Genomic DNA, 12,828 nt, shown 5'->3' on the forward strand with positions numbered 1-12,828 from the left:
AGATGGTTGTTGTTAGAGATGGATCCCTTTCTTCTCCAAAGTAAAGGTTACATCTCGTATCTTCATGAGCAGATCCAGGCAGAGTGCAGGTCATGATAACGTATTCACCAGGAAAATGCTGAAGACTCATCTCAGGTTTTAGAGCTAAAATACAAGATAAATGAAAAGTCATTAAATACGATATACCATCATCTGCGTACCAGCATCCTGCCATACTGTCACACAACAGTTTTAGAAATTAACATTCATCCTCATGCTTCATAATGATAATTATATGTGTCATCTTAGGTGAGTGTAAGTTACACTGTAAAAACAGATCATGACTCTGAATGAAGCAGAATCTGACAACAAAAAGCAATTTATCAAACTGAGAAAACTGTAAAGATGCTAAATCTAACATTTCATCCCACAGGTGGCATTATAATCGGAGTGGAGGTTGTTGAATCATTGAGTTTCTACTTGTCACTCTCTCTAAAACAAATGAAATATGATATAATCAAAGAATGAGAAAAGCAGTCGCTCACTGTGTATGGTGACGGAGGATGTGTCACTGTGTGGAGATGGAGAATTTATGTCTCCAAGCTTTACAGTGTAATAACATGTCACTTTAACCTCAGCAGGTGAACTCTGACGTGACATCTCCAGCAGCTCAGTTCCTGTCAGTGTCTTCAGACAAGAGAAGACTCTGTCAGTTCCTCTAGTGTAGAAATAACACTGAGACACAGGAACAGATGATGGAGTCTGACAGTCCAGAGTGACTGAGTCTGTCTCTGAGATCTCCGGTGGATTCACTGTCAGTTTAGGTGGAAGAGCTGAAAATGTAAATATATATTTTGGATGAAAGTACTGATTATGAATTTATATATCAGAGGATATCTTCTAAAATTTCCTCTTAAGAACCAACAAACACGTTAAGAGCCACTTTGCGCTGATACTGTACAGTGTAACGATACATCGACATGGATTGAAATATTGATTCAACAATCAACGATCCAAAATCATTGATGCATAGTGAAAACATCGATACGTATCATCATCATCTTTAAGATACGTCTTTATTTTGAAATTCCCATGGCACATCTGTGTCACCATTTCCGTCAAAGCGCACCTCCTTCCTCAGGAGCCCAGAAATAAAATTGTCAAATCATATTTTAGTGTCCTTTTGTGAGTTGATACAAATGTAACTAATTGTGTTAAAAAGACAAATGATATCGTCTCATGTCGATCACAGAACCCTGAATTGAATTGATCAAAATTGTATCGTTGTAGACTTTGTGATATCAGCAAAAATCACATCAGTGTCTAAAGAATCCAAATATTGTATTGTGATGAAACTTGTGATTTACACCCCTAATACTATAACAATATATCATATTAGTCCATAGCAGCAGTGTTCACTCACGTTTAATCATAATGGAAGATATTTCACTCTCAGGAGAATAAGACGTGTGGCGATAATAACATTTCACTTTAACCTCAGCAGGTGAACGCTGATGTGACATCTCCAGCAGCTCAGTTCCTGTCAGTGTCTTCAGACAAGAGAAGACTCTGTCAGTTCCTCTAGTGTAGAAATAACACTGAGACACAGGAACAGATGATGGAGTCTGACAGTCCAGAGTGACTGAGTCTGTCTCTGAGATCTCCGGTGGATTCACTGTCAGTTTAGGTGGAAGAGCTGAAAATGTAAATATATATTTTGGATGAAAGTACTGATTATGAATTTATATATCAGAGGATATCTTCTAAAATTTCCTCTTAAGAACCAACAAACACGTTAAGAGCCACTTTGCGCTGATACTGTACAGTGTAACGATACATCGACATGGATTGAAATATTGATTCAACAATCAACGATCCAAAATCATTGATGCATAGTGAAAACATCGATACGTATCATCATCATCTTTAAGATACGTCTTTATTTTGAAATTCCCATGGCACATCTGTGTCACCATTTCCGTCAAAGCGCACCTCCTTCCTCAGGAGCCCAGAAATAAAATTGTCAAATCATATTTTAGTGTCCTTTTGTGAGTTGATACAAATGTAACTAATTGTGTTAAAAAGACAAATGATATCGTCTCATGTCGATCACAGAACCCTGAATTGAATTGATCAAAATTGTATCGTTGTAGACTTTGTGATATCAGCAAAAATCACATCAGTGTCTAAAGAATCCAAATATTGTATTGTGATGAAACTTGTGATTTACACCCCTAATACTATAACAATATATCATATTAGTCCATAGCAGCAGTGTTCACTCACGTTTAATCATAATGGAAGATATTTCACTCTCAGGAGAATAAGACGTGTGGCGATAATAACATTTCACTTTAACCTCAGCAGGTGAACGCTGATGTGACATCTCCAGCAGCTCAGTTCCTGTCAGTGTCTTCAGACAAGAGAAGACTCTGACAGTTCCTCCACTTAAAGTGTAGAAATAACACTGAGACACAGGAACAGATGATGGAGTCTGACAGTGCAGAGTGACTGAGTCTGTCTCTGAGATCACCGGTGGATTCACTGTCAGTGTAGGTGGAAGAAGAGCTGAAAAAGTAAATTAATATGTTGAATTAAAGTACTGAAAGTTGAATTTATTCAAAAACATTTCTGATGATGAATTCATATATCAGAGGATACTCATTGTTAATCTTCTAAAAGTTCCTCTTAAACAAACATGTTAAGAGCCACTTTGTGCTGATACTGTACATAGTAACGATACATCGACCTGGATTGAAATACCGATTCATGATCCAAAATCATTGATGCAAAGTGAAAACATCGATACGTATCATCATCATCTTTAAGATACGCCTTTCTTTTGAAATTCCCATGGCACATCTGTGTCACCATTTCCGTCAAAGCGCACCTCCTTCCTCAGGAGCCCAGAAATAAAATTGTCAAATCATAGTTTAGTGTCCTTTTGTGAGTTGATACAAATGTAACTAATTGTGTTAAAAAGACAAATGATATCGTCTCATGTCGATCACAGGCCCCTGAATTGAATTGATCAAAATTGTATCGTTGCAGACTTTGTGATATCAGCAAATATCACATCAGTGTCTAAAGAATCCAAATATTGTATTGTGATGAAACTTGTGATTTACACCCCTAATACTATAACAATATATCATATTAGTCCATAGCAGCAGTGTTCACTCACGTTTAATCATAATGGAAGATATTTCACTCTCAGGAGAATAAGACGCGTGGCGATAATAACATTTCACTTTAACCTCAGCAGGTGAACTCTGACGTGACATCTCCAGCAGCTCAGTTCCTGTCAGTGTCTTCAGACAAGAGAAGACTCTGACAGTTCCTCCACTTAAAGTGTAGAAATAACACTGAGACACAGAAACAGATGATGGAGTCTGACAGTGCAGAGTGACTGAGTCTGTCTCTGAGATCACCGGTGGATTCACTGTCAGTGTAGGTGGAAGAAGAGCTGAAAATTTAGAGGTAGACATGTGTTATATCAAAAACTGAATAATAACATTAATACGATAATATTCCATATTAGAAATTGTGATTTAATGTAGAGGAAGAAATAAAAAATATATTGAACAAACAAACAGTTTGTAAAAATAGTCAAATTAACAACAGACTGTAATAAACTTCACACACAGTGAAAACTGGACATGAAAGATAATCGATCAGAGACTGACCTTGTGCATAACTCTCGAGAAAAGAATCTGTTGGAATTACAATTTATTAAAAAGGTAAATACATGTAATATCTCATTAATACATTCAACAAAATGAAGAAGCTTAAGATCAAGATATTCTTTATTTGTTGGAGAAATTAGTTTTGAACTCTGCACTGCAGTTCCACAATAAGTGCACAGATGAACAGCACAGAGTAACAACACATAACATAAAATCACCAACCATAAAAAAGAGCAGAAGGTATAACATGACACATGATAGCTCACAATACAATGTAATGTCATGTTTGCTAGCAGGTTAGAACCTACATTAGTTTGTAAAAGTCTACATTAACAATAAAAAACTCTATAGTGAGTATAACTTACAAATGAGGATGACAAGCAGCCGGCGTCCAGCCATGATGAAGCTGAACACTAAGACTGTGCAGATAGAAGACACTCGTTTGTCTGACTACGTGGACTTTGATGTACTTAAGTGTCATTCAGCAGAAGTGAGAACTTGCTCTCAGGAAAACCACAGCAAGCATCAAATGTGAGGCAACAAACAAACGGGCCACAGAAACAGCAACACTTTACATCTCGCTTTAACACACCTTATTAGAAATGTAGAGCATGTAATATATTTAGATCAAGTCTACCACAGTGTGAACTGCTTCAGAAGAAAATGAAAGTCTGTTCATTATTTGTTCACAAACTGCTCACACACACACACACACACACACACACACAAGCATGTTCATGGTCTGCTCTAAGCGAACATGCTGTTATTTAATATTTTCCTGACCATTCAACAATGAAATCTGCATTTCACTTCATATTTCCAGAATTATGCTGCACACACTCTGTTTTTATTGAAGTCAAGTCAATGCCCCCATGTTTCCCATGGACTCCTGTATTTACCTGTACTGCCCGGGAACATTATAACTAAAACTCACAACTGATTAATTGATTGTCCACCTGGACCCTCATGAAGGTTAATACCTTAACTAATATTTTACACTGAATAAGCAGGGAGGGACAGTGTTAAATGCAAATAGTTTTTGTTTTTTTAAATAGCTCCTCCAACCAGAATACAAGTTTCTCATGTTAACGCTGCATTGTACCTTTTTACTTTGAGGTTTAAGGAACATACCTGAAACTCACAATCAACTTCACCAAAATATTGAAATGCATCATGTTTTTATAAACAGTGTTTTGCCTTAGCGTAAATATTCTTTAGTATACCCTACATATAGAAATGCCACATGTTTATAATCATAATAATAAGCTTTATTTGTATAGCACCTTTCATACAAGAATTGCAGCCCAAAGTGCCTCATAGCAAAAACATAACAATTAGTACAAGGACAGAGTAAGAGCATTTACAGTACAATAATCACAGTGTTGATGAAAATGAGTCTGAAGTACCATTATAAAAATAGCAGAATTAAAATAGCAGATAAAATAGAAGATAAAATACCAGCCTTTACACATTCTTTGACATTTTCATAATCCCTTTGTCTGTACTTTCATCTATATTTGTCTTTGCAAATAATCCACATACTTTCTTCCTATCCCTGTTCTCTGCTTCCTTCTCCCATAACATAAACTGTCTTTATGTTCTTCCATTGTTTTCAACGCTTCAGATTTAATCTTTCTCTTTGACATTACTTTTTCCTCTATTTTTTACAACAGTGAAAGAAAAGTGTGTATGTCTCATTTGCGGGGCGACGGCAAAGCGGCACATTGTGGAGACACTTCGGTACGTGTCACAAAGCTACAATGCTAACTAACTAACTAACTAACTAACTAACTAACTAACTAACTAACTAACTAACTCCCACCTGCAGCACTGCGGGCAGAACAAGCCGAGAGTTAAAGCTTTGGACAGCAGCATCTCTTTTCACGAGGCCGGTGAACAAGTCACAGAAAGCATCGGAAGCTTCATTTAGAGCTGCACATTTTTAATAAAGTATAAGAAAGCCTTTTCGGACGGAGAGGTCTTGAAAGGTGCAATGATGGTTATTGAAAACACTGTTCTAGAGACGAGAAGAAAGGTTCTGATGTGATCTCCACTCTGATGTTACAAAGTTAGTGTTTGTACAAACAGGATATGATGTGAAGATGTGACAGTTAATGATTTCCTATAAAATGTTACAGAAGTGATATTTTGTACTAAAATATAACTGGTGTGATTTTAAACAAAATGCTACAAATGCGCTCATTCACACAAAACTGTTAATAAAGATATTTACAAAAATATCAGAGATGTGATAACTGACTATCAAATATTGAAATAGATTGAGAACATAAATAATGTTGTATGTTTAAATATATCTGTGTGGTAAATCATTGTTAATAATCATTGTGAGGAATAATTAACATTGACATGTGATCTTCACATATATGAATATATATTATGATATTATTATTAATGATAATATTATCATTAAATGTGAACTGTGTATTCAGGAAGTTTGTATCATTCGTATTCAGTTCCCTTAAAGTAGCTCTCAGTATCCAAAAGGTCGGTGACCCCTGCTGACATTACATATTAATCTAGCTCTTGCAAATAAAACAAGAAACAAGAGGTTTAACTTACACATGAGGACGACTAACAGCAGGTGTTCAGTCATGATGAAGCTAAATAATGTGAATGTCCAAGAATCCTTCACGACGACACTTGTGTGTTTGACTATGTGGACTTTGACATACAGAAAGTGTCATTTTACAGAACTTGTTCTCAGTGTGACTCACTTCTGATACTTGCTGTGGTTTTCCTGACAGACAGGCCACAGAAACACACATGCACTTGGCACTTCGCACTTGAGACTCAGTTTAGACTTTCTTTTTCTGACTGGGGGTTCAGATACAAATTATGTGTTATTATTTGACTAATTCATATGGTTAAAATATTATTTCATTTTGTCGACAACATAGACATATGTATGAGGAGAGTAAACGGAAGTAGAAAACAATTTATTGAAGGAAGTCAAGCAGACTAGAGTTCTTACAACTGCCGATAGAAACCACGGCCACCAGGTAAAATCAGAACATAGATACAAATACAGGTTTTTTGTAACATACAGATACAGATAGTAGCTTTGTGTCAAACAGACGTATGTGGGACCTCCATGTTGTTAACTATCATCTAGTGTGCATACTGCTTGGGAGCAATGAGAGCCATTTTGTTCGCCAGTTGTATCTGTCAATTCTGTCAATGTAATGTGTTTTGGCTGCATAGACTGTATAAAACATAGACATATACGCTGTGACTTCACCCATAGGTTTTGAAGAGCTGTTGTGAAGGTGAAGAATTGGGGGCTCCAGGGATATTAGCTATAGAGACCGAACACGAAAATGTTTATTTCTGCTATAAAGTTAGGCCTTTTAACATGGGGGTGTGTGGACATTGACTCGCTTTTGGAGCCAACCTCAAGTGGCCATTCGAGGAACAGCCATTTTTGGCACTTCTGCATGGGATTCATTGCTCCGCCCCGTACTTTGACACTTTGGTTGGTTCTTAATCAAACAAAAGGGAGGTGTCATTTGCATTTGTGGGTCTAGAGAGTTTGTGTTTCAAAGTTCATATAAGGGCCTCATACCACAAACTAACAGCAGTCTTAATCACCTGGTCAGAGTTCTTCCTAGCCTTAAATAAGACTATGCCAAAGTGTAAAAGCAGTCTATTGTCCGACAATCAGATGAATAATGTATTACACTGATCAACTAATATCCCCTTCAGAATGTCTAAATTGTCCGTATAGGAAACAAGGACTTTAGCTGGTTGTTTTCATGTCAATAACATGAAACAACTAGAAGCCATCTTCCGATGGGATTACTCCATCTGTGACGCCAAATCGGGTAAGGGGTTGAAGTGGGAGGCCAATGGCCCCTTCCCACTTCCCAGCCCCCTAATAATGGCACGCTCGATTTGACCACACCCATCTTTGAACTTGACTTTGTTTTGTATCTCAATTAAAGACCTGTAAAGATTTTTGATGATAAATTGGCCATAAGGTGGGGGGCATAAAGAGGAGGGCCAATGGTCCCTTCGCCAATGGTCCCATGCCCATCTTCGAACTTAACCTTAAATTTGATCTCAACAACACATCTGTATAGTTTCATGACTGCATCTTTTTACAAAAATCTGTCCACAGAGAAAAACACACACACAGACTCACAAACTGAAAACAAAACCAGCGTTAAAACAGAAGGGGGCTCAGGACACTGCCTTGTGGCACTCCGCAAGTGACGGGCAAAGGCTCAGAGAAGTAACACCCTACCCAACCTGCTGGTCCCTCTCTGACAGATAAGAAGCCATCCAGCTAAGAATTTGTTCATTCATGGCAGATACATCAATTTTCCTCCCTAGATCATAAGTTACACTATAAAGGACAAGTTTAAAAATTACACATCATTTGAAACAGTTCTTAAGGCTGTCTGCGTTCTGTTTCTCTATACAGTATTAACACGTTTTTGTTTCAATGTGCCTACTGGGTGCTGTACACCATGTCCTTCAGGGCTGATGGAGGTGGCTCCTCAGACATGGTGGAGTACACATGGTATATATCAGACTAAAGAAGAAAGAAACCAACTGTAAGAGCTCTTATAGTCATTAGCATCTATAAACCTATGTAGCAAACATTTTCAACATTGCCTCATATCTCACTTACGTCTTCATTTTGAGACTCTTGCATTTTCGATTTATCCAAACCTGCAAAAATAAGAGAGAACGACACAATAAGATGATTGTTTTCAGTCAAGTTTGGCATTTTACTGTACGGTCTGAAACAAGCCTACAGCATAGTCCACCTGATCTATCTGTAATAAGTCTTGGGTGATTAAATATCTGCATGTATCAAGGTCAGTAAAAATATTATGGAAACAAAAGCCCATTTTTGTGTTGTTAACTAAATTGATGTTTGTTGATGGTTCTTATTGAATTATATAGTTATAGCTCACCAGTAGGACAGTCAGCAGCAGGTACTGAGGTAATCACACTGTACGCTTCATCATTACCGGCAGGTAACTTAAGACAACAGGAAAAAAGGGAGAGGAAGTGAGAGGAATTCATGAATAACGTTACACATTAATTAACCTTGAGGAGCCCTGCTATTTAAATGTTTGATTATTTTAGGTGATGTGAATGATAGCTACATCTGACAGAGAAAACATTTTTTAATTACCGATCCTCCATGGTTAAGCTCTCTCATGCACATTAAGTCATCTGCAACAGAAGGTAAAAAACACACCTCAATACACAAGAAGACCAAAATATAATTGTTGTCTACTGTTTGGATGAATAATACAGTGATGTTTCCTGACTGCTACATGTGTACATTACCAGTGGCATCAGCTTGTGCCCTATACAGAAATAAAGAGAAAAAAGTGTTAACAAAGAGAATTGAATTGAATGTAGTTTAGTTTAGTTTCTTTGATGGGCATCACATTAGAATTGCAATATACATTTATGCACAAGGACCAGATGCACTGTGTGTTTGTAGCGAAACTCTGATTTACAACAACATGTCCTCATTACACAAGGACCAGAATGCACAGTAGGACACTAAAACATTATGTCAAGAGGGATATACAGTATATCCTTCTCCAAATACCTCTAAGACTTAAGTTGCCACTACTTTAAAGGGACAGTGTGAAGGATTTAGTGGCATCTAGCATTGCGGTTGCAACCAACTGAATACCCCTCCCTTCACAAGACTGTGATAGCGACCTGCAGATTGTAATACCGTGGTGACGCTCAGAGGCACCACAGCACTACTTTAAGAGCAATGAAATACAGGCAGCTACAGGCAAGCGTGTCAGAGAACTAGGGTGGCCTTCATGTATCGTAAAAACACGAAAGGCCCTATCTAGAGCCAGAGGTTTTCTTTTTGTCCATCTGGGTTACTGTAGAAACATGGCGGACTGGAAGAGGACCCGCTCCCTATGTAGATATGTAGAGCTTATTCTAAGCTAACGAAAACACAACGATTCTTAGTTTCAGGTGATTATACACCAATGACAACATAGTTATGAATATTATATTATATTTCTGCTAATAGATCCCCCTAAATACTACACACTGGCCCTTCAAAGCCAAGGGTTTAATGGGGAAACTGGAGAAGATGAATGAGCTCCCTCCACTGATTTAACAACTAATGCTGCAGTGGTTCTGCTTAGTAGCAGTACTTGGCAGCTACTTGAAGTGAATAAGCTGAACTTCTGTAAAAAAAATTAATAATAATAATAATAATATTACCTTTTGCTAGAACATCTTTCTGAAATAAATTGAGAGAGAAGCATAGTGTTAGTTAAGGCAGAGCACTGAAGTTGTGTGTGTATTGGCTGATTGGACATATAAACTCACACCTATGATTAGCACTCAGCGAAGCCGCTCATGCCAACACGATTTTGCTCTCTCCAACACCAACTTCCTCCTTATGTGGTATTTCATCTCTTTGATCAAAACTAAGATTTATCTTCCTTTCTATCTTCCCTCTAATAAGGGGCATTAGCTATCTCAAGCCTGATCCTTTCAGAGCTCTGAAAACGATCAGGAAGGGAAAATCCTTTTTTCTGGACAGACAAATCAAGTTCTCACCAGTTCTTCTTTTGGTAAAGAGAAGTGCTAGGCCCAGTAAGATGAGACCTCCAAGACACGCTGCAACTACTACCAAGTTCCATGTCCATGTTTCTGCTGTGGAGGTCACAAACAAGGGTCAGTTTCACTTTTAACACCAAAGCAGAAAGACTGTGTGTACCTGGATGTCTTCCAGTGCATGGCACACTAATATAACTGATATAAATGTAACATGTGAAGGAAGTTGTGAACATGAAAAATCATTTAATTCAGGATCATAATGATGCAAAACAGGTTTCTTTACTGTGACTCTGCAGAGCAATACTCAGTGCTCAAACACCAGAAGAAACATACAATTCTAAATGGAATTTATCATTTTAATAATATGCAGTATGTGTAAGTAATACATGCGCTTTGCACACCTGTTGGTGGATCAATTGGGGTTACATGGAGCAAGCCAGCTTTAGTGCTAGATTTATGAGGTGTCTGACCAACTGTAATACATAATTAGTGAGAAATATTAAAAACATTCAGTGAAAATGCATCTTTTGCGTCATTTATGATGCACTCATAAGAATTGCAGTTGTAATATTGTCTCCTGAAGCCAGATGAGTTTTGGCAGTGAAAATATGAAATAAATATTCAAATTACATATTTCAACATTTTCTATAAGGTTTTAAAAAAATCATAGCTGCATTTCTCGAATCCTCGTTTTCATTTTTAATTTCTATATTATCTAATTCAATATAAGGGAATAAAATGCCTTAAAGAAAAAAATATTTAAAAGTCAGTTTAAATTATGAGTATTTGTGTCACCTGATGTTGGTTTCACTGGTGTGATAGAAGTAGAGATGAAACTACCAGTGTTGCGGGATCCAACATTCTGACCTGGTCAATGAAGAACAATATGTTTGAGAATACTCAAAATACTAATACATACATAAAGTGTAATAAACATAAGATTTGTGATTTATTAAAGTCACACTTAATATATCTTTAATTTAGTCACCTAACGTTCGTTTGGTCCGAGTTATAGGTGTGGAGGCATGGAGCCTGCTAACAGTCCTACCTGGTGATTACAAACACTTTCAAAACCTTCAAGATAACAAATATAATAAGTGATTTGTGATTCTGATATAGATTTCTTTTTAAATATAAATCATGTCCTACCTGTGGTCATAGTAGATGTCGCCATAGTCTGTGTGGAGTGTGTCTCTTTGTCCACAATATCTACAATGAAAGAAGATGGATTTGGATCTGTCGCTTCATGTGTGGAAAACGTTGTGGGACAGTTTATTTGTGCGATCACTTGAGCAGAAAGCATCAGAAGAAACATATTTTCTATTTTTAGTAAATTAACGTCTCTTACAATACATCTATATTTCATTACCTGATTCCAGTTTCACAGGAGTTGCAGAAGCACCGGGTCTGCCAACAATCAAATCTGGTGAGTAAACACACAAAAAAACATTTTAAAACTCTTTATAGAAGTGATATGTAATGAATGGGTTGTTATTTAGGTGTATAGTACATCTTACCTGTGGTCATAGGAAATACTGATTTTGTGAAGGGAGCGCTTGATTCTCTTTCCACAATATCTACAGTAAAAGGAAACAGATTGTTGCAGGTCAATTTTATATGAACAAATAAATAAACATTGTAAAGCGTCCCGTCTGTTCAATCCAACCTGCATTCAGAGTCACTGTCCTCTAAACCAGCTGTCATGTAGACAGCAGCAGCTGTCCTGTTTATTTTGAAATTGAATCCTTTTTTAATATAGACTCACAGTCTGAAAAACATTAAACTGAACTGAAATTGTGATAATGAGAGCGTCCAACTCCGAGTCAAATTCCTTTTATTGGTCAATTCACTTGATTCTAAGTGTGATGTCACAGTGTCATATTTAAACATTTCAAATAACATGCAATAGACTCAAATGTGGAGAAATACTTTGTGATGTTTCGTGTCTTCTCTGACTTACCAGTCAAGCTGAATCCATCACTACGAGGAGACAAAGAGTTTGGTTCACTTCCCAAACTGTAATCACAGCTGGTGACGCTTCTTTGAGGAAAATGGAGACGGGTAAGCAAATCAGAAATTGTGACAGTAAACTGGCAGAACCACTGATTCTTTGAGTTCTTTCTCTTCCAGATGGTTGTTGTTAGAGATGGATCCCTTTCTTCTCCAAAGTAAAGGTTACATCTCGTATCTTCATTAGCAGATCCAGGCAGAATGCAGATCATAAAAACATATTCACCAGGAAAATGCTGAAGACTCATCTCAGGTTTTAGAGCTAAAATACAAGATAAATGAAAAGTCATTAAATACGATATACCATCATCTGCGTACCAGCATCCTGCCATACTGTCACACAACAGTTTTAGAAATTAACATTCATCCTCATGCTTCATAATGATAATTATATGTGTCATCTTAGGTGAGTGTAAGTTACACTGTAAAAAAAGATCATGACTCTGAATGAAGCAGAATCTGACAACAAAAAGCAATTTATCAAACTGAGAAAACTGTAAAGATGCTAAATGTAACATTTCATCCCACAGGTGGCATTATAATCGGAGTGGAGGTTGTTGAATCATTGAGT

The 12,828-nt window shown here is 37.1% G+C and overlaps 1 protein-coding gene across 1 annotated transcript; it reads right to left on the reverse strand.

Annotated features, from left to right (window-relative positions):
- Positions 1–8,136: 8,136 nt before the first annotated feature.
- On the reverse strand, positions 8,137–12,321 carry LOC115007692 (uncharacterized). The gene is made up of 14 exons (XM_029430635.1): positions 12,208–12,321; positions 11,765–11,824; positions 11,617–11,670; positions 11,397–11,456; positions 11,236–11,295; positions 11,043–11,114; positions 10,649–10,720; positions 10,248–10,343; positions 9,906–9,924; positions 8,991–9,010; positions 8,833–8,873; positions 8,609–8,675; positions 8,320–8,360; positions 8,137–8,220 (listed from the first exon to the last, which is right to left on the reverse strand). Exons 2-14 carry the CDS (start codon positions 11,772–11,774, stop codon positions 8,137–8,139), a joined length of 696 nt encoding a protein of 231 aa, XP_029286495.1. The 5' UTR covers positions 11,775–11,824; positions 12,208–12,321.
- Positions 12,322–12,828: the final 507 nt, after the last annotated feature.

This window comes from Cottoperca gobio, chromosome 5 (assembly GCF_900634415.1).
Source record: "Cottoperca gobio chromosome 5, fCotGob3.1, whole genome shotgun sequence".
NCBI lineage: Eukaryota > Metazoa > Chordata > Actinopteri > Perciformes > Bovichtidae > Cottoperca > Cottoperca gobio.

Bases quoted from the DNA above. Each gene is read 5' to 3' on its own strand.
- LOC115007692 (XM_029430635.1), bottom strand. The intron at 11,296-11,396 runs GTAGGACATGAT...TGTAATCACCAG, and splicing joins GACATCTACTATGACCACAG to GTAGGACTGTTAGCAGGCTC. The intron at 8,221-8,319 runs GTAAGTGAGATA...TTTCTTCTTTAG, and splicing joins AAGAGTCTCAAAATGAAGAC to TCTGATATATACCATGTGTA.